At 38.9% G+C, this 20,065-nt stretch overlaps 2 protein-coding genes across 4 annotated transcripts in view; one reads left to right on the forward strand and one right to left on the reverse strand.

Annotated features, from left to right (window-relative positions):
• The first annotated feature begins 21 nt into the window (after positions 1-21).
• On the forward strand, positions 22-18,173 carry N4BP2L1 (NEDD4 binding protein 2 like 1). 3 transcript variants are annotated; one of them, XM_070942812.1, is made up of 5 exons: positions 134-377; positions 6,903-7,030; positions 10,801-10,889; positions 13,582-13,658; positions 15,901-18,173. In XM_070942812.1, exons 1-5 carry the CDS (start codon positions 232-234, stop codon positions 16,055-16,057), a joined length of 597 nt encoding a protein of 198 aa, XP_070798913.1. In that variant the 5' UTR covers positions 134-231; the 3' UTR covers positions 16,058-18,173. The 3 variants fall into 3 exon arrangements, with proteins under 3 accessions (XP_070798910.1, XP_070798911.1, XP_070798913.1); XM_070942809.1 differs by lacking the exon at positions 6,903-7,030 and having other exon boundaries at positions 22-377; XM_070942810.1 differs by lacking the exons at positions 6,903-7,030; positions 15,901-18,173 and adding an exon at positions 15,177-15,875 and having other exon boundaries at positions 22-377.
• Positions 18,174-18,254: 81 nt separating this feature from the next.
• BRCA2 (BRCA2 DNA repair associated) overlaps positions 18,255-20,065 on the reverse strand; it is a 45,199-nt gene continuing 43,388 nt past the window's right edge. The window contains exon 26 of the mRNA XM_070942804.1: positions 18,255-18,855. Coding sequence (XP_070798905.1) covers positions 18,394-18,855 — 462 coding nt within the window. The 3' untranslated portion in view covers positions 18,255-18,393. The remainder of the gene's footprint in view (positions 18,856-20,065) is intronic.

Consider the following 20,065-nt stretch of genomic DNA (forward strand, 5'->3'; position numbering starts at 1 on the left):
GGAGGAGGAGGAGGGGCGTCCAATGCATCATTTTCGCTTTCGGCCGGCTTCTTTGGCGCGGCCCTCACTCTGCTCCGGGGAAACGAGGGCGGAGCAGAGCGGGGCGGCGCTGCCCATCTCAAGTCACGCGGCCGAAGGGCATTGTAAACACCACCAGGTGACTCCGAAAGGCTCAGCCGCCGCCGGAGATGAAGAGTCTGCAGCTGCTGCCGCCGCCGCCGTGCTGCCGTTATGGAAGATAGTCTGGTTCGCGCCTTCGGGGGCCTCAGCCTCCAGCAGCCCCGCCGCTCCCAAGGCAGCCCCCACGCTCGCCGCTTCAGCAAAAGCCTCTATTTGCTCCGCGGCCTGCCCGGCTCAGGCAAAAGTACTCTGGCCAGGTAAGCCTGTCCCAGGTGCAGCCCTTCGGGAGGTCGCGCCGGGTTCAGGTTGGGGGAGGGGAAAAAAAGAAACTTAGTGCGGAGGGGGGGGTCAGCGGAGGGGCGCCGGGCGGCGCGAAGGGCAACTTTCGAGGGTCTCCAGGAGTTATTCGACGCCTGGAGGGGTTGTAGACGCCGCCGCAGCCGAAACCGCCTGGCCCGAGTTGATAACAAGGCAGGCGGTTAAGTCGCTGGGCGTGGTACGACCAGATAGGAGCCGTAGTTCCGCTTTTGGGGTTTTCCCCCACCCTCTCATAAATCTGTTGGAGTGTATTATCTTAAACTTAAAGGAACAGCAATGCTGGGGGTGGGGAAATACCATTAATGGTGGCCAGGAGAGAAGTCGGAGCCAGTCAGGGAAAGCAGAGAATAATAGGGAGAGTGGGTGATGGGAAGGGTACTTTGCCCTCAAGGGGCCATCTTAGGTCTGCACTACAGTGATAAGCACCAACAGAAAGCCTAGACGTGATGAGAAACTAGTAAATATAAGGAAGCAGCCGTAGCTAGGTGGGTCGATAAGAACGCCCATTTTTATAGCTGAAATTTGTGTGCCATCCATTCTTCAAACTCTGGAACTTGTTTGGCAAAGTCGCACTGCTGTGTTTGGGTTGCCCTAGGGCAGTGTTTCTCAACCTTGGTAGCTTGAAGATGGGTGGACTTCAAACTACCAAGGTTAGAAACACTGCCCTAAGGTGATGTGTGACTTTTCCCCTCGGACTATGCAACTATCAGAAGGGGCAATTCCCACCCACCTGTTAGAAATGATACCTGTTTTTCCTGCTATGGTTTGGAGAAGTGATTGCGAAAATGCACTGTGAAAATGGAATATTTATTCTTTCCACTGAATACAATACTTTAGTATTGAGCCCAGTGAAATTAGTTAATATATTTTCTGCATGTTATTTAAAATTTAGATTGGCAGCTGAATCCTGTCAGAGCCACTGTTTCTCTGCAGGTGGCAGCTATTTTGTCATAAATATTTTATACTGCATGCATATCAAAAGGTCACTGTTTGTATACGAGGAAGTGTACATTTTGTCATGTGCTAATAATGCCAGTTTATTTTTTAATTCACTTCCTTCACTTCTGTTCTAATGGTTTCTGCAAAAGTTCCATAATTGACAGTTTTAATTCTTATTTACTAAACAAGGAGCATAACAAGAAGCAGATTTAAAAGATGAGCAACAGGAGTATGATAAATAGCTGCATCTATTTATATTTATGCTATTAATCTTCTCATCGTTCTTATCATCTACCTCCTCCCACTTATGACTGTATGATTGTAACTTCGTTGCTTGTATCTTTACGATTTATATTGTTATTGTTCCTGATTGCTTATTTGTACCCTATGACTATCATTAAGTGTTGTCTCTTATGATTCTTGATGAACGTATCTTTTCTTTTATGTACACTGAGAGCATATGCACCAAGACAAATTCCTTGTGTGTCCAATCACACTTGGCCAATAAAAAAATCTACTCTAGTCTAGTCGGAGAATTGTAATTTGTGGTTTATCATAATACTGACTCTATTTAAGAAAAAACAGTCTTCAAAAATTATTTTGCTTTACTGGCTGAACAAAATCTATAATTTTGATAATAAAACAAAACAAACTGATCTTTCAAAATTATGCAAATATTCACAAATCAACCTAAATCAACAACTAATAGTAATAGTATAAAGATATCCATATTTGTGATGAATTGAAATAAATAAAAGGGAGAGTGGAGAATAAAATGCCAGGAAATGCACAGCATAAAAGTAATTCCATAAAATTTGACAAATTGAAAGAACTGCTATTTTCCCTTTGACCGTATATTTCATTATATTTTATCTATATTTCACAATTCAGGTGTACTAATCTTCAGGATTTGAATGTAAAAGAAGGCCTGTTCTGTTTAGCAGAAGGTTCTGTTTAGTAGTTATAAAGACAGAACAGGTCCTAAATTTAATTTTCATTTTCTGTTCTATGCCAAAATGGAATGCATTTTGGAAGCATATTCCTGAAAAGAGAGAATCAAGGCATGTGGATAATTGAATATAGGGATAAGTATTGGGGGCCTCTATCTCAAATCCCTAAATGGAAAAGGGCATTGAAGAAAAGCCAAACCTTAATGCATCATGAAAAGAAAGCTGTGCTATCTTTATAAAATATGTATTACAAGTTTAAGAAAGGAATTTTTATACTTGGCTAACAAAAACCAAAGGCACAGGTATGGAATAGGTAGTATCTGGCTAAACAGCACTAATTGTTGAGTAATTTCAGAACTCTAGTGGACAGCCACTTAAGTAAGAACCAGCAATGTGCTGCAGCTGCCAAAAAAGCCAACACAGCCTTTTACTGCATTAACAGAGGGATAATATAAAGATCATGTGAAGTGTTAGTACTATTTTATACTGCTTTGGTAAGACCACACTTGGAATACTGCGTCCAGTTTTGATCACCATGATAGAAAAAAGATGTCGAGACTCAAGAGTGCAAAGAACAGCAAAGATGATTAGAGGGCTGGATACGTCTAGTTTAAAGAAAAGGACTGGGTTGACATGATAGCTGTGTTCCAGTATTCACACAGAAGACTGATTCAACCAGTGGTGAAATGTAAAATTTGTTACTACTGATTCTGTGGGCGTGGCTTGGTGCTGGGGTTGCAGAAAAAAATGCTTTTACTTTACTTTTTACTTTTATTTGATTTGTATACCGCCCTACTCCCAAAGGACTCAGGGTGGTGAACAGCCAACAATAAAATACATACATACAAAATTTAAAAAGCAGAAATAAAATTGAATTAAATAGTTTGGCCCAGACAGATTAAAACCCCAATCAATTTAAAACAAATTTAAACTTTGAGTATTAAAAATATTAAAATATTAAAATTAAAATTGTTTAAAAAAGAGGGAGAAAGTTAGGCCAGGCCCGCCTGGTGAAATAAAAAGGTCTTTAGAGCGCGGCAGAAGGCGCGCAGATCCGGGATCCTCCGTATCTCCAGGGGGAGCTCATTCCAGATAGTAGGTGCCCCCACAGAGAAGACTCTCCCCCTGGGGGCCACCAGTCGACATTGTTTGGCCAACGGCACCCGGAGGAGCCCCTCTTTATGAGAGCGTACTGGCCGGTGGGAGGCTATTGGTGGTAGTAGGCGGTCCCGCAAGTACCCAGGTCCTGAGCTAGGGAGAGCTTTAAAGGTGGTAACCAAAACCTTGAAGTGCACCCAGAAGACCACCGGGAGCCAGTGCAGCTCGCGCAGGAGGGGTGTTACATGGGAGCGCCATTTCGCTCCCATTACCACCCGCATGGCCGCACTCTGCGCCAGTTGGAGCCTCCGGGTGCTCCTCAAGGGGAGCCCCATGTAGAGAGTGTTACAATAGTCCAGGCGGGAGGTGACGAGGGCATGAGTGACCGTGCGTAAGGAGTCCCGATCCAGAAAGGGACGCAACTGGCGAATCAGGCGAACCTGACGAAAAATCCTCCCGGTCACGGCCATCAAAAGCCTCTGATGATCCCAGCTGAGCCGCATGATCATCAGAGGCTTTTTTAAAAAACGTTGAAAAGCATTTTTTCGGCTGAAGAGGTTGTAGAAAAAATGCTTTTAAAAGTAAAAAAAAAGCCTCTGATGATTGCGCAGCTCAGCTGGGCATGGGGGGCCAGGGATTTTTGCTATCAGTTCTCCGAACCACCTGCCACCATCGCTACCGGATTGAGCGATCCGGTCTGAACTGGGAGCATTTCACCCCTGGGTTCAACCCATTCTCCAAAGCACATGAGGGAAGGACAAGTGAGAAGCTTCAGTTTCTGCCTAGATCTCTTGTTATCACAAACCTTTCAATAAAAGCTCCTTTTGGAACAACTGCAATTTCAAGAGTCCTGTTTTCTTGGGAAGATTGGAGAGGCAAGGCCTTACACTAACCTAGCTTTTTTGATTTCAGCCAAGATTAGTTAGTGCTTTATCTGCTGTGTCATAGATGGAGACAATATACCAGTCTTTCAAGACCTTTTGAATAGGAGAAAAATTCAACTGGCATTGTATCCTTCAAATACAGAGTGAAACTTGCCTCAGAAATCCAGCAGAATGACCTAAGTGTACTAAACCATTGTTTAAGAATCATTTATTAACCATACTGCAGTTATCTGGGTTCACAAAGATATGCCCAGAACAGATAACACTTTAACTCAACAGATATGTGTTGGTATTCCTAATACTGTCTATGTGGTGCTATTTTCTTCTCCCCAAGTAAACTCTCCATGCTGATATTTGTTCTAGTATTGTGATTTAGGAATTGTGAGATTTCAGTCTTCCAACTTGATGCTTCTCAGAAGGGTTTGATTTCAATTCTGCTTCTGGGTAGACATGTAAAGATTACATTGCATAGCTTTTTGGAGTTGTAGAAAGGAATTGCATACGAAGTATACCATATTTTTTGGGAGTATAAGACACACCAGAGTATAAGACACAGCTTAGTTTTTGGGAAGGAAAATAGGAAAAAAAAATCTGCCTACCAGGTATTCATCTGGCTAACGTTCTTAGTCTGGTTCAGCACATTAGTTTGCTGGTTTTGAGTACGCACGCGTGCTTTTTATCCCCTGCTTGGGGATAAAAAATAGCTTCTAAAGCACAACTGATCTTTGGAGAGAGAAGCAATGAGAAAAGCAGGCAAAGCAGGGGGAGATTGCTTCACTTGCTAGCGCCTCGTTAGGGCTGAAAAAAAGCTTCGAAAAAGCTACTTTCGGAGTATAAGACGCACCCAAATTTTCAGCTTCTTTTATGGGGGGAAAAGTGTGTCTTATACTCCGAAAAATACGGTAGTTCTTTTGAATGTACATTTGTCCTGAAATGAGAGACCATCTGCTTTTGTCAGCTTAGTTTGCAAATATACTGTATTTTCCTTTCCATTGTTTCTGTATATGCCAGGAATTATGGCAACATTATACCCTTATGTGATATATATCCAATATACTGAGTTTCTGTACAGAACAGAACAGAATAGAATTCTTTATTGGCCAAGTGTGATTAGACACACAGGGAATTTGTCTTTGTTGCTTTATATGTGAAGGAAGTTACTTCCTTTGTTTAATTTGGAACTCTTGCTGCTCAGAGATAGGCTGCTGACTTTTTTATGAACAAAAATCAGTGATAAGAACTACATTTAAAATGCTGTGTATTTTAGATCATAATCATCCAAGTTAAGAAGTTATTTTTACTCTTATTGTGCACAGAACAAATACAAACACAGTGTTTCAGAAATTTATTTATGCATCAAATCCACTATATATCCCACCACAATTCTAAGGACTCTCAGTGCCTCACAAAAATGAACACACTTCATAACAATATAAAAACATAAGATGATTAAAACACCCAAATAATTCATGGCATCAGGGCTGAAAAGCTCCATCTTCAGCTTTTTCCAGAACACACCCACTTGAATGATTTCTGCATTTTTTCCACAGTAATAACCAGGCAGCAAATTGGACGACCTCTGATGGCAACAGAGGAGAGGAGCTTTAGATTGTACACCTCTGCCCTGATATAATGTGTTGTTGTTGTTAGTTGTGAAGTCGTGTCCGACCCATCGAGACCCCATGGACAACGTTCCTCCAGGCCTTCCTGTCTTCTACCATCCTCTGGAGTTGTTGTGGCCCGTATGCGGCCTGTGCAGCTAGTAGCTGATTCAGACAGTGAGGAGGCTGGTGTGGTGCTGAGCCAGCAGTCTGTGCAGCTGGCACTCAAGTCGGACAATGAGGAGGCTGGAGAAGATGTGGCGCTAGAGGTGGGGATTCAGCCAGGGCCTTCAGAACCTCCAGAAGCTCCCTTAAGTGAAGAGGATGAAGAGGAGGAGCCTTTTCTCGATGCACGGGCGCGCAGAGTTGCCAAAAGGCAGGAGTGGCTCCTCAGGAGGAGGTCTCCTCGGGAGTAAGGCTTGGGGCTAATTGGCCACTCCCTTAGCCTATTTAAGGAGGAACACCGACTGAAACAATTTGCAGGGAACAACTTAGTTCACATACCTTCGTGTTTTGTCTTGCTTATCTTATCAGCTTCCTGCAAATTGCATCTAGGCATTCTGCCAACCACAGTAAGCTTTCAGTATTATTCTTTGAATTCTTGGCGGCTGTTAATGCAGTTAATTAACAGCCGTTGTAAAAAACTGGTTTATTTAGTAAACTAAGGTTTGAACAGACTTTGTGTGTTCTGCGTTCTTTGGGGTCCATAGCTGGGGCAGAACAGGAGTCCATTTAAGCTCACACCTACTACTTCAGTGACTCCATCCAGCCACCTCATTCTGTTATCCCTTCTTCTGCTATAATGTAGCTGTAGTTAATTATAAAAATGCATTTGTTTGCTCAAGTAATTTGCAAAAATCAAAGTATTGCATTTGACAGTTGCACCAAATGGCATTTTCAAAGTGGTAGAAGTTTTTCTCTTGTGACATCACATTGTTGTATCCAGTGATGATAACCAATCAGCACTTTGTTCTTTTTTCTTTGCTTGTCAGGCAACTGAAACGTGAATTTCCTAATGCAGTCATTTTTAGTACTGACGAGTATTTCATCATGGAAGATGGCACCTATGAGTTTAATCCTGATTGTTTGGGAGACGCACATAAGTGGAACCAGGAAAGAGGCATGTATGACTGGTTCTCCTCAACATTCCTCTTTATCTACTCCATCAAAGTGGCTTTCTAAAAGTTGATTAATAAGCCTAATTCTGAAGTGAAAGCTGATATGCTTACTGTTTAAAGACTTTCTGATATGGAAGCTAAACATTATACTGCATTATGATGTTTGGTATGGCTGTGAGAAATTGATTTCTTCTGCCAAGTTTATGATAACTTCCAATTGACTTCTAGGATGATATTGAAAAATGGGTAGAAGTAGATGAAAAATAACCTGGACCCTTACAATTTTTCATAAATTGTAGGACAGAAATGGCCATCTGGAAACATGAGCCTAGAACAGAGGCAAAAAATATACTAGGGTTTGAAGAGTTATCTGGGTTTAAAAATCTGCTTTGAACTTAATTTTTTTAAGTTCATTCCATTTCTACTTTGACTCCCAGTATACATTATCTTTGCACTATTTTCAATATAATGCAATTAATCCAGGTACTTTACACTTAACAATACAAACATTTCCTGCTACATCATGGGAAAGCAATTGTGGTCTGTATGGAATCAAACAGCTTCTTAGACCTATTTTTGCAGAACCATTGATCTAGATTGCAGTGAAATTTAGATTCCACATGTTGAAGTGAAAAAAACATGCAAAAAGATGTAACATTATTTTGGTATCATAAACTCTTACCTGATCAAAATTTGTTTAATACATGCCTACCCCAGCTACAAAAAACTGCCTATCTGTATTATACCCTAAACATAAAGTTTGCCAGAACAGGAAGTAACTGAATTCTTATATCAGTAATTAATGTACTTGCTGATTTTAAATGCAATGACAATTGTTTTCTAGAATTAGAAATTGCAGATGATGAAAAAGCTTCTGGATAATTCCAGCAAGCTGAAAAGTGAGGAAAATAGGAGCAATGTGAGGATTTAAACAATTAGACATAATGCTAGATTTTTCATAAACTAATGAAAAATCTAGCATTATGTCTATAACTATTTAGTTACATAGATATATAGTTTAAATTTAATCACTTCTTAGCTGAAGAAAAATGTATGAAGAGTATATTTACTTTTATCATTTTTGTACATGGCATATTTCTATTGCATGTCTTGATTAGGATATGGAAGCATTATGATCAAGCACATTTACATTTTTTAAAGCAATAATTTAACTGGTCTTTCGTCCATAAGAGTTTCCAAGTCAATATGCTTAGCATTAAAATTAATATATTATCATAAAATTACAACAGGTAGAAAAATAAAAATTATTAATTATAATAAAAAGTCTGATATTAGTGGAGATCAAAGTCACCAACATCTTAAGTTTCAAAATTAGATAGACAGATAGACAGACAGACAGACAGACAGAGATAGAGCTATAGATATAATTTACAGCCCACTTTTGTTATTTTTATAAACAACTCAAGGCAGTGAACATATCTAATGTCGCTTTTTCCTTCTATTTTCCCCATAACAACAAGTTTGTGAGGTGAATTCATTCAGAGAGAGTGAGTAGCCCAAGGTCACCCATCTGGCTTTTGTCTCTAAGGCAGGACATGAAGTCACAGTTTCTAGCCTGGTTTTAGTTTAGTTTTAGTTTTTATTATATTTGTAAACCGCCCTTCTCCCAAAGGACTCAGGGCGGTGAACAGCCATGATAAAACAACATACAAGACAAAATTTAAAAAACATATTAAAACAATTCAATCTTTGGCCAAAATTAAAACTTCCAATTAAAACCATTTTAAACCACTTTTAAAACCCAATTTAAAATCATTTATCCCGTCAGACCGGCTTGCTGAAATAATAGGGTCTCCAGAGCTCGACGGAAGGCGCAGAGGTCCGGGGGCAATTCATTCCATAGGGCAGGAGCCCCCACAAAGAAGGTTCTCTCCCTGGGGGTCGCCAGTCGACATTGGTTGGCCGACGGCACCCTGAGGAGGCCCTCTCTGTGGGAGCGTGTCGGTTGGTGGGAGGAAAACAGTGGCAGAATGTGGTCCTGTAGGTAACCAGGTCCTAAGCCATGGAGCGCTTTAAAGGTGGTAACCAACCCCTTGAAGCGCACCCGGAAGACCACCGGGAGCCAGTGCAGCTCACGCAAGAGGGGTGTTACATGGGAGCGACGGGTCACCCCCATTATCACTCGCGTGGCCACATTCTGAACCAATTGGAACCTCCGGTTGCTTCTCAAAGGGAGCCCCATGTAGAGAGCATTACAATAGTCCAGACGGGAAATGACGAGGGTGTGAGTGACTGTGCTCAAGGCGTCCCGATCCAGAAAGGGACGCAACTGGGAAATCAGGCGAACCTGATAAAAAGCCCCCCTGGCCACGGCCGTCATATGATCGTCTAAAGACAGCCGTGAATCCAGGAGGACGCCCAAGTTGCGAGCCCTCTCTGAGGGGGGTAAGATCTCATTCCCAATAGCCAACGATGGTGTTAGCTGGCTATATCGGGACGTCGGAAACCATAGCCAGTCAGTCTTGGAGGAGTTGAGTCTGAGTCTGTTCCTCCCCATCCAGATCCGCACAGCCTCCAGGCAAGGGGACATCACGTCAAGGGCATCATTGGGGTGGGCTGGGGTTGAAATGTACAACTGTATGTCATCAGGATACAGTTGACACTTCACCCCAAAGCCACAGATGATCTCGCCCAGTGGCTTCACATAAATGTTAAACAGGAGGGGTGAGAGGACTGACCCTTGTGGCACCCCACAAGTGAGGAACCTCGGGGTCGACCTCTGCCCCCCTGTCAACACAGACTGCGTACGGTCAGAGAGGAAGGAGGAGAACAACCGTAACACAGGGCCCCCCACTCTCACCCCCTCCAGCCGACGCAGCATGATACCATGATCAATGGTATCAAAAGCCGCTGAGAGATCTAGGAGGACCAGGACAGAGGAGCAACCCCTGTCCCGGGCCCTCCAGAGATCATCAGCCAATGCGATCAATGCCGTTTCCGTGCTGTAACCCGCTCTGAAGCCCAACTGGCATGGATCTAGATAGTGCCTATCTGGTGCTACCAGACCAAATGGACAAATAGAAGTATAATGTAGATCAGAATAGGAAAAAACAGTGCCAATTATATTTCCCTGAAGAGGTCTCATAATTTAAAAATATCACTGCTCAGTAGCAGCACTAGTATAATGGGCCCTGGTGACCCCACTTTGCCAAGTATGTTAAAAGTCAGGTCTGTTGCTAAATGTCTGGGAGCTGACTTATTATGTTGGCCTTCTACTTTTGTTTAATATCATATGGCAACATTCAGAGGTTGGGAATCTTTGAGTTGCAAATATAGTTCCTATCCCTGCAGCTCTCTGTAGAATAACTAGTGAGATTTATTTACTATTATTCATTATGACAGTAGTTGACTTTTCTTCTATTAAGAAAGATCAATTTAGCTTTTCTGTACTACAGTAATATTATTATTTCCAGTTTTAATGTGTTCTTCCTTTTCTGTTTCAATTTTGTAGTATTATATATATGGCATATGGGAAATAAGCTGAACATATAATGCCAAAAAATATGAAAGGAATAAAGCCCTGTTTTTTGAAAGTCCTTTGCTAATTATATATCATACTTATTTGTAATGTAAATAACCAATATTTCTGTTGCAGACAATCCTCCAAACAATCCTAGCTTAGTGATTTGCAGCTGTGCTACAGGCCCTGGAAATCTCAAGTTCTTTTATTATCTGAAGGATTTAATATAATTATCTAGATAAACGTTAACTAATTTCACCTAATAAAAACCTATACCTTATTATATTACAGCACGTAAAGCTATGAAGAAAGGGAAATCCCCAGTTATAATTGATAATACCAACATCCACGCTTGGGAAATGAAGCCATATGCGATAATGGTATGTAATATTGTGACTTCTTTGTAATTTGGGCTAAAAAGAAACCTGTAACTTTATCGTTATCAAATTAGGGAGGAAATTTGAAGAATCTGTAATGTCCATAATGTTTTCAAATACCATTTTTTTTCTGCTTGAATTCTTGTTCAACACGTTGTCCAATTCCTTGAACTGCATTCTCCAACTTGGCAATATTGCAACCATAATACAGTGGATGGGATTTATGGGCATTTGGAAGGCAATAGATCGGTACACCATCCAATATAAATCCAGCCTTCTTTTTTAGGTTACATTTAGCTCTTTTTCTTAAAATTGAGAACATTCTCGGGAATCATGCACAGTTGAAAGGAACGTTGCTTTACGGAGACACTGAAAGCATAGTTCCAGCTTTTGTGGAATATTTGTTTCTAGGCCAGTATAAATCTTGCAATCAATGCAATCACTTTTTAAATTAAAATATGAAATTATCTTATATTGAGCCAAATCTTTAGCGTATCAGATACTTTCTGATTGGTAGCTGTTCTTTTAAAATACAGATCTTTCTGGCACTCTAAGCTCTTTTAAGGGAGATACTAAGGACTTTATGGAGGCAAAAGTATGTCTTTTTGATAGTGCTACAGACTATCTTTCAGTTTAAAGCAAGTTGTAAGAAATGCTATGTTTTCCTTCCGTTGTGTTACCATTGGTGCTAACTTAGCATTCAAATAATTTGAGTGAACGTGCCAGCTGAACGTGCTTAAGGACATAAGCATAGTCTAAACTCCTCTTAGTCTTGCATTTCACTCACTGGCCAACCAGATATCTGCCAATGTTCCTTTAGATGCTGCCTGGCACACCAGTTAAATAGAATCTCTGTCCCTGTTAGTAATAAAAATCACTTATGAATGTAATCTGCTAATTCAAATTTCCAATCATTTTTTTTAATATAGTTTTGACAGCACCTACAGTATCAACAGGTAATTGTTTCAATATTCCTAGCTCACAATCGTCTGTTTTGAGAGCAATTTAAAGATTACTGCATGTCTAACCAGCTTTGCTTCTTTTCTTGAGAAGCAATATTTTAAAGTCCTTGAGATAACTCAATAGCAATGTTGGATTTTTTTTGTTTGCTGTCTTATTCATAATGCATTGATGATGAAAAGTCTTACATAATTAATGGTGAGTAGTTAGAAAAATCATGAAAAATCATACTGAAATTTACTGACAAAAAATTAGGAAAAGTATGAATAGTATAGTATAGTCATGCTTGAATAAATAATTCTGAGAAATACAGTAAATAATAGAAGATGTGTTCTATGTGGATTACAAAACATATTTTGCTTAAGCTTCCAACAAAACAATCCTGCTTTGTTTGGCAGAATATAATTTGCTGTACTTTAATAAAACATTTCAAGTATTCCAGTCATTGAAAACAGTGGGAACTTCTCTTGCTTTTCATCCCAGGAATACAAGGTTGGATGGGATGCTACTCAAAAAGAAAAACCCAATTTACAAAAGAATTGGGCAGATTATTTTATTTTCAAATCGTTAAAAATAAGTCTCAGGAGGTCATGGAAAGAATTATTCCTTGTAGTTATTTTTTATAGATTACCACTGCACTGTTAGGCAAGTTAAAGCAAAAATGATTTTTTTAAAGTCAGTCATCCATTCAGGATGAACTGTCTCTGTTACCTTGCTGCAAAAAATGCTGCTGCTTAATTAACTCTTGCATGAACAGTAACATCAACATGGGAAAATAAACAACAAAAATTTAATAACATCTGCACATAATTGTATCCTGAAGCTCAACTCAATTCAATCCAATCAAATCTCACTCAAAAGGACACACGGAATATCCATATCCATTGAAGTCCATTCAAACATACGCCAGAATTCCCACTCTGGCATTCATAGTGATCTCTGTATTTGCAGCCTATGTTCGCAACATTAGAAGTTAATCGGCTGTAGTGTGCTTTGTTCTGCAACAGAGTTCGCCATGGGTCTGCAATCCTGAACAATGTGCTTAGATAACAGCAGACTTGATCCGGCACTTCTAATGTCAATCCATCCAGTAGCAATAGCAGTAGGTATATGACTAGATTAGTAAATCTGCTGACTTTACTAGCCTGAAAATAAATCCTGATGTATAAACCTCCAAGATCTAGTTTCTATGCTTAAAACAGCTAAAATGCATGAGGCAATGCCTCTTACGACTAACAACTTTTGTGAGAATGCCCATTTCATTTAGAACTCAGTACAGTATTCTCTAAATGATTATTTCATGGATAGTCCTTTCAGGAAGTGCTGGGGGAACTTGAATTAGTCATTCCAAGAAAAGGAATTAGGAGGGCCTTTCTATATGCTGTGGATTCACGTCAAATAAAAAACTCTCTTTTAGGCACTCATAAAATGTGGATAGTGAAGATTAACATGCTTGAGAAGAAAGTACAACCTACTTAACCAAGTTGCTGCAGCTGTATGAGCTACATTCTCATAACATGCTTTTAATTTTTATTTTTTGGTGGATTGGTGTGTAGTATGCAGTTTATTAATCAGTGTATTGGGTTTATTCAGTAATCAGGTTGTGCAACTCAAATCTTTGGTATTTTTTTCTCCCTCATGGTAGAGAAAAATATGGAAAACACTGCTTAATAGATTAAAACATGATAGTATTTTCTAAAATTGTAGCATTATAACAATTTTTTTTTTTTCCCAGGCACTTGAAAACAGATATGAAGTTATATTTCGGGAGCCAGATACACGTTGGAAGTTCCATGTTCGGGAATTAGCTAGGTACATTTTACAACCAAATGTAGAAAAATGAGGCAGACCATTGTTGTAATCATTGATTGATCTGAATCCTGATTTAGGCAAGAGGCTTGTCCTGAGAAACAGCATGTAGGAAAGTTGGTTTCTACTAGTCTAGTTGGAGATAGCTAAATATTCATCCTGCTTATGTATCAGTAGTGTAGTTTCTTGGATATATTGCAAAAATTGTGACCTTGAAACTACGATGAAGACAGATTGCCATGTCAGTACTATATCTCATGAGTCAGAAATGGAGTATATATCCCATTTTAAACATAATTTTCAGTATTTGAAAATATCTTGTAAATACAGCAATTTGCAAATAGCAAATATTTGTATTTAAAGATAAACTTGCAGCAATAATTAAAAACATGAGATTTGGAAAATAAAATATGGGAAAAATTAAATGTTATTTTTAAATTGATAATTATTTGGCATGATTTCTGAAGAAGTATGATCTTCTTGTTAATGTTAATCTTTGTATTAATCTCCTAAAAGTGAGAAAGTTAGGAGCAAAAGCTTCCATTGAGAAAGCATGAATTTTATTTCTTTTGTGTCCAAAGTTATCTCACACAAAGCATATCAGGAGCTTTATATTCATAGATTTGGAAGGGACTCTTTAGACCACTGAGTTCAACCCTCTGCTCAGGGCAGGAATCTTAATTAAAACATTACAATCTGATGGTTCCTACCTGGTGAAGCAAATCACATCACTTCTCTTGGCAATTGGTTCCATTGCTGAATAATTCTTACTGAAGAGCACTCGGAGGCTCTAACTGGTCCAGAATGCAGCCGCACGGGTGGTTATGGGCGCAACTCGTTGCGCCCATGTAACACCCCTCCTGCGCGAGCTGCACTGGCTCCCAGTGGTCTTCCGGGTGCAATTCAAGGTGTTGGTTACCACTTTTAAAGTGCTCCATGGCATAGGACCAGAGTATTTACGAGACCGCCTTCTGCCACCAATAGCCTCCCACCGACCAGTTCGCTCCCACAGAGGGGGACTCCTCAGGGTACCATTGGCCAAATTATGCCGGCTGGCGACACGCAGGAGAGCCTCTTCTGTGGGAGCTCCTGCCCTTTGGAACGAACTGCCCTCGGAAATACGTACAATCTCTGACCTCCGGGTTTTTCGCTGTGCCCTTAAGACCCTACTGTTCTGACAGGCGGGGCTGTCTATTTAAGTGGTTTTAACTTGGGGTTTTAAATTTTGGCCGAAACTGTTTAATTGATTTTAATTACTTTTTAATGATGATGTCTGTATATTTATGTTTTTAAATTGGCTGTACACCGCCCCGAGTCCTTCGGGGGAAGGGCAGTATATGAATAAAATTAACATAACATAACATAACATGTGCCATAGGTTCGCCATCACAGGCCTAGAGGCTTGCTGTAATGACTGGTCCTTTTCCTTCCCTCTAGTCAGTATCCGATAGTTACTAAAAATAAAATTGAGTCTAACTTGGAGCCTTTTTCTTTCTTCTGTGATAATCTGCGGCGCCGAAGCCCAAGCAATTTAAATGGCGTCAGTATCCGACGTGGTCACAAGGATCCGAGGGGAGCAAGAATCTTCTCCAGAGAATTGACCCTCTGCAAATGACCAGATGGCCATGGCCGTAGGAGGCAGCCCGAGCCGCTCCAGGCATTTGGTGGCGCTATCAGTCATACTGAACTTGCCAGCACAAATCTCAAGCAAGGGAACAGCTACTGAGGGGGAAAAAAACCCTGATCCAGTAAGGTACTGTCCAGAATTGTCCAGAAGTGGATGAAACAGGAGCAACAGTAAAAGGTGTCTCTGTCAGACGACTGAGTCGAAAACTGGGCCCAACAGACACAAGTGGGGGTGTGGCCAGCAAAATTATGACTCAGTCTCTGGGCATATTGCACTGTATCAACCCACTTCTGGACCATTCCGCAGTCCATTGGGAGAATCTGGGGATTACTTTGCTGAAAAGGACCCTTCTCAGTGGTCAGTTTGATTACATAGGTGTTGGATGTAGTTGAGTTCAATATTAGAGAAAGTGAATCTATTGGTCTCTTAATCAGTATATAATCATATCTCAACTAAATCTATATATGCATTTAATGGACTAATTCCTGACTACATATAGGAATCTGTATGGATCAGATTCATACAGGTTCAAAATCATACAAGGAAAACTAATGCATGGATCAGGGGCAATTAATATTCTCATGCTTTCCTTGACCTATTTTTACATTTTTTTTATAGACGTAATCATCACGGTGTTTCATTTGAGAAAATACGATGGATGAAAGATGAATATGAGCATAATGTTACCTTCCATTCAGTGCTTCATTCTGAAGAACCAGCCAGATACCGCAATTCTGGACGTTATTTTTCCAACAACAGAATGAATAGATCATGAAATTGAAGGATTTTAATGGGAAACCTAGTGGGAGATTTTAGTGGGATTTTATAGATTTTATCAATTTGTATATTGTTTTAGATTCTTAGCAATTTTCTATTTTTCTATTGAACTAAAGTAGGTCTTATCCCATTTAAACTTGATGTTCCACAATTCTTGCAGATTTTAAAGAAAATTATAGAAGAAATAATTTAAACAAAAACCATAATCTCATTGTTGCGTTTTCACATTTTTAATTTATTCTTTTCTGCAACCATTTTCATACTAGGCTTTATATTCACACAAAAAATTACAGGGTGGCACCTATTTAGGTCTACATGTCAGCCAAATACCATGTTGACTGTTGGCATTAAAATGCTAACTATGATATATGAGATATCATTTCCCAAATCCTCATATATTAAGAACAATTCTGTGGTAGCAGTAGTCGTAAATATGTTTGTTTTCTCACTAAAACCAAAAATAGGACTCCAATCCAATGGCAGAAACCTTTTCTATTTGTGCCTTTACCAATGTCTAAGTCTATGTTCAGTGTATCAGAAGCCTTGAGCTTTCAAAAGAACCAGAACCAAGCATTTTATGAATGGGTGTGGGCGAAGCTTTTGAGCTGCAGGATAAGTAAACCTGAAGCTGCTCCCAAAACCAGTATAGATTTGTGAAATCCTCAGAACTAGTACAGATAAATTGTAATGGTGGTTAAGTAGTATTTAACATAAGATCTTGTTTCTTAAGTCCTATGGTTTCTATGTTCTAGATTCTCTGTTTTTAAAATATGTAGCCATAGTATGTGGCTTTTACTTTTCTGATTTTTGATTTAAAAAAAAAACAAAAAACCATTGTGTAAAAAACTGAAAAACCTGTTCAGTGTATTGTTCAAAGAGATGAGGTGCTTCATTAGATCCCTATTTTTGAATTCCTGGTTCTGATGGATTTTATATATCTGGTAGTAATTTGCTAACATAAAATAGTACAGAGCAAAAGCACAGCCTCAATTTTTTATTTTTACTCTACAAAAATGGAAATTTTGTAGAATTGGGTTTTGTGAAACAAGCAAGATGCATCTCAACTTTCCTATTAAGTAATAAATACTTAGATGAGTCAGAAGCCAGCATAAAAAACTAGATACCGACTAAAACAAAAATATTGAAATTACTACAGCTGCTATTAATATTGAAAGAATAAACTTTTCAGAAGAAAAAACGTAAAACTTTTTCACTTTGTAGCAAAAACTGGATTATTTTTCTCTTGATCTGTTTTCTATTCTTTAAAAATTAGCCAGAACATTCTATTTTTTAAAAAGTTTATTCTATTTTAGGGAGACTAATCTAGCAACAGGTTCCAATTTTAGGTACCCCGAGCCCAATGAAATTCGTGAAGTATATCAAACAATTAAGATATAATTAAATATGCCAGGAATTAACATATTGTTTGCAATGAATTTAATTCCTTTATCATGGATATTATGTAGATTTATTATGAAATTTTGGCTATTTTATCCAAACACATAATGATCATTTTATTCATACTTAAAAACTGCTCCTGGTTTATAAAGATAGAGTAGTGTTCAGGGACATATTTTTCATTATGATTTAGAGATCATATAATATTGTATCTTTTTGCACAACTTGTTTACTGGCAATAAATAATTTATATTAATTTCCCCAGTGTAATAAGATATAGATCAGGTGATATTCTCAATTGTAAATATTAAAGGATGAGGGATCATTTTCTTTGTTCTTTTTAGGGAAGAGGATAATTTGATGCTATTTTAATATTCACATTTGATAAAACAACACGTTCATATAATTTTGGGCACTAGTCCCTTTGACAACTTCTGATACATATAACACTGTTTAGAATAGCCGTTTCCTATAAAGAAAAACGAGAAAAATCCTTTTGTGCAACCTTTTTATGTATTCTTCTGTTAAGCCATTTGTTCAAAAGCTAACTTTGATGTAAGATGCATTGAATATTTGAGATAAATATTTGAAACTAATAACTTCTGACCCAGCAATGTACCTGTAGCTTACATATCAGGAATTTGCAAGTTCTTACTGAAGTGTCTTAAAATGTTTGTTTTGAGCTAAAACGTATAATAAACAAATCTAAACAAGCATTTACAACGTTCAGAGTTTTAAAAGATAATTCACACATTAAATATAAACTATATTAACAGTGACATTTTCTTTGCCTCTGTAAAATTTCCTATACAATAATGAACTGTTAGTTCTGTTTCCCTGTATAGGAATTAATTTTTTTTGGTATTTCCCGGATGCATGTCTTTTTTTTTTATTGGTAGGCTGGACAGAATGATCAGCCTGTAAAAAACTGTAGCATCATGTACTGGATATCACATGTGCAGTGTCACCCATAGATACAATTCCTTGCTCTGCTGAAAAATTACTTAAGAGGGCTTGAGTATTTATCATTGCAAGTTCTTCATCAGCAACAAAATTGCTTTCAGGAGCAAAATCAGTCCCATTTAACTTTAGCAGCGGATGTTTGCTATTCTTACATTCAGTTTTTTTAACTGATGTTTTGCTCTGGGCACAAGTGCTTCTAGGGGGCTGAAATGCTTTTTTTAGAGGTGGTGAAATAAATGTGCAGATTGGCTTCACAGGTGGAGGGGAAGGGACTTGACTGAGCAGATCCATTGCCTTTCGTTTCTTATAGTTCTTTGGAGTTTCTTGAAAATCTGGTGTCACTTTTGCAGATCCAAGAGAAAAGGATGGTTTTATATCTGACTTTCCAATAGTCAAAGGACTCTGATGTCTTCGTTCACTGTTGGGAATTGTAATCTTTAAAAGACAACAAAAATAGGAGTTGTTTGTTATTTTTATTCACAAAAAAACATTTGAATTAAATAATGTCTTTCTCTTTAGATATGTATGTGTCAGATGTAAATGCCTTATTCCCTAATGTGTAAATAGTGTATAAATGGGATATCAGGGGTTAACTTATTCTTTGATTCTTAATGTATTCATAATTCACCACTCCCACTCTTGGCTCCTCCCTTTGTATATATAAGGAGCCACCTTCACCATTTTCTTTGCTTCTATCTGTGAATATTCAGTGAATATAGAATGCCTGTTATAATTAAAAGGAAGTATATTTAAACCTTTAATTCTTATTATTATTATTGAGTCTGATCCAGAAAATATTGCAACAAGCTGGTAGCAGAGGATGGTTAATTGACTCAATAAATACTTAAAAATGTCTAAGAAAGATAGGCCCAACACCAGGGCCTACAGCAAAGAAATAGAAACTGAACAAGAAATAATCAACGAATCCACAAACGCGATTTCGAGAGAATCCGAAGAATACACCACTGAAGAAGAAGAATTAATAAATGAAAATGATGACCAGGAGGAAATCGAAATAGAAAATAACGAACTCAGGTCAGAGATATTAAAACTATTAAAAAGCCAGAAGAATGATGAAAGCCTCATCGCGAACCTCCAAGAAATGCTGAGGAACAGCGGAGCAGCGAGAGAGAAAAACATCGCTAAAGAGAAACCTAAAGACCAAAAAATTGTGAGTGATATGACTACAGAGAAAGTCATTATGAAAAAGAAAAAATGTGATCCCGCGCGAAATTTTGAATGGCAGCCATCTTGGTTCCAACAAGCCTCCAAAGTGAGCGAAGCAGAGCCAATCAAAATGCTCAGTTCAAAATTTCTGGCGCGAAAAACGTTATCAGACAACGAAAATGAAAAGGAGGATTCAAACTCTTCAGAAGAGCCAGAATCAGAAAGTGAAGATGACTCAACGAAATCTCAAGTAAAGTCAGCAATGAAGACGCTTTTTGCTGCATTTGGGCCAAAATTAAAAATTTCCAAAGCGCCAACGAAGAAGCAAGCGAACAAGCCGATACCTCAAGACCTGCGCGCTCCCATCCTGACTTCGAGAGCGACGACGCCCGAACTCAGAGAGCCATGTCGATTCCGCCCTACACCACAGACCGAAGCAAGTGCCAACGCACCCAAAAGAAAAAGAAGAGCAGTCGCC

This window comes from Pituophis catenifer, unplaced genomic scaffold, assembly GCF_029215685.1.
Source record: "Pituophis catenifer annectens isolate HBS135680 unplaced genomic scaffold, rPitCat1.0.hap2 SCAF_4, whole genome shotgun sequence".
NCBI lineage: Eukaryota > Metazoa > Chordata > Lepidosauria > Squamata > Colubridae > Pituophis > Pituophis catenifer.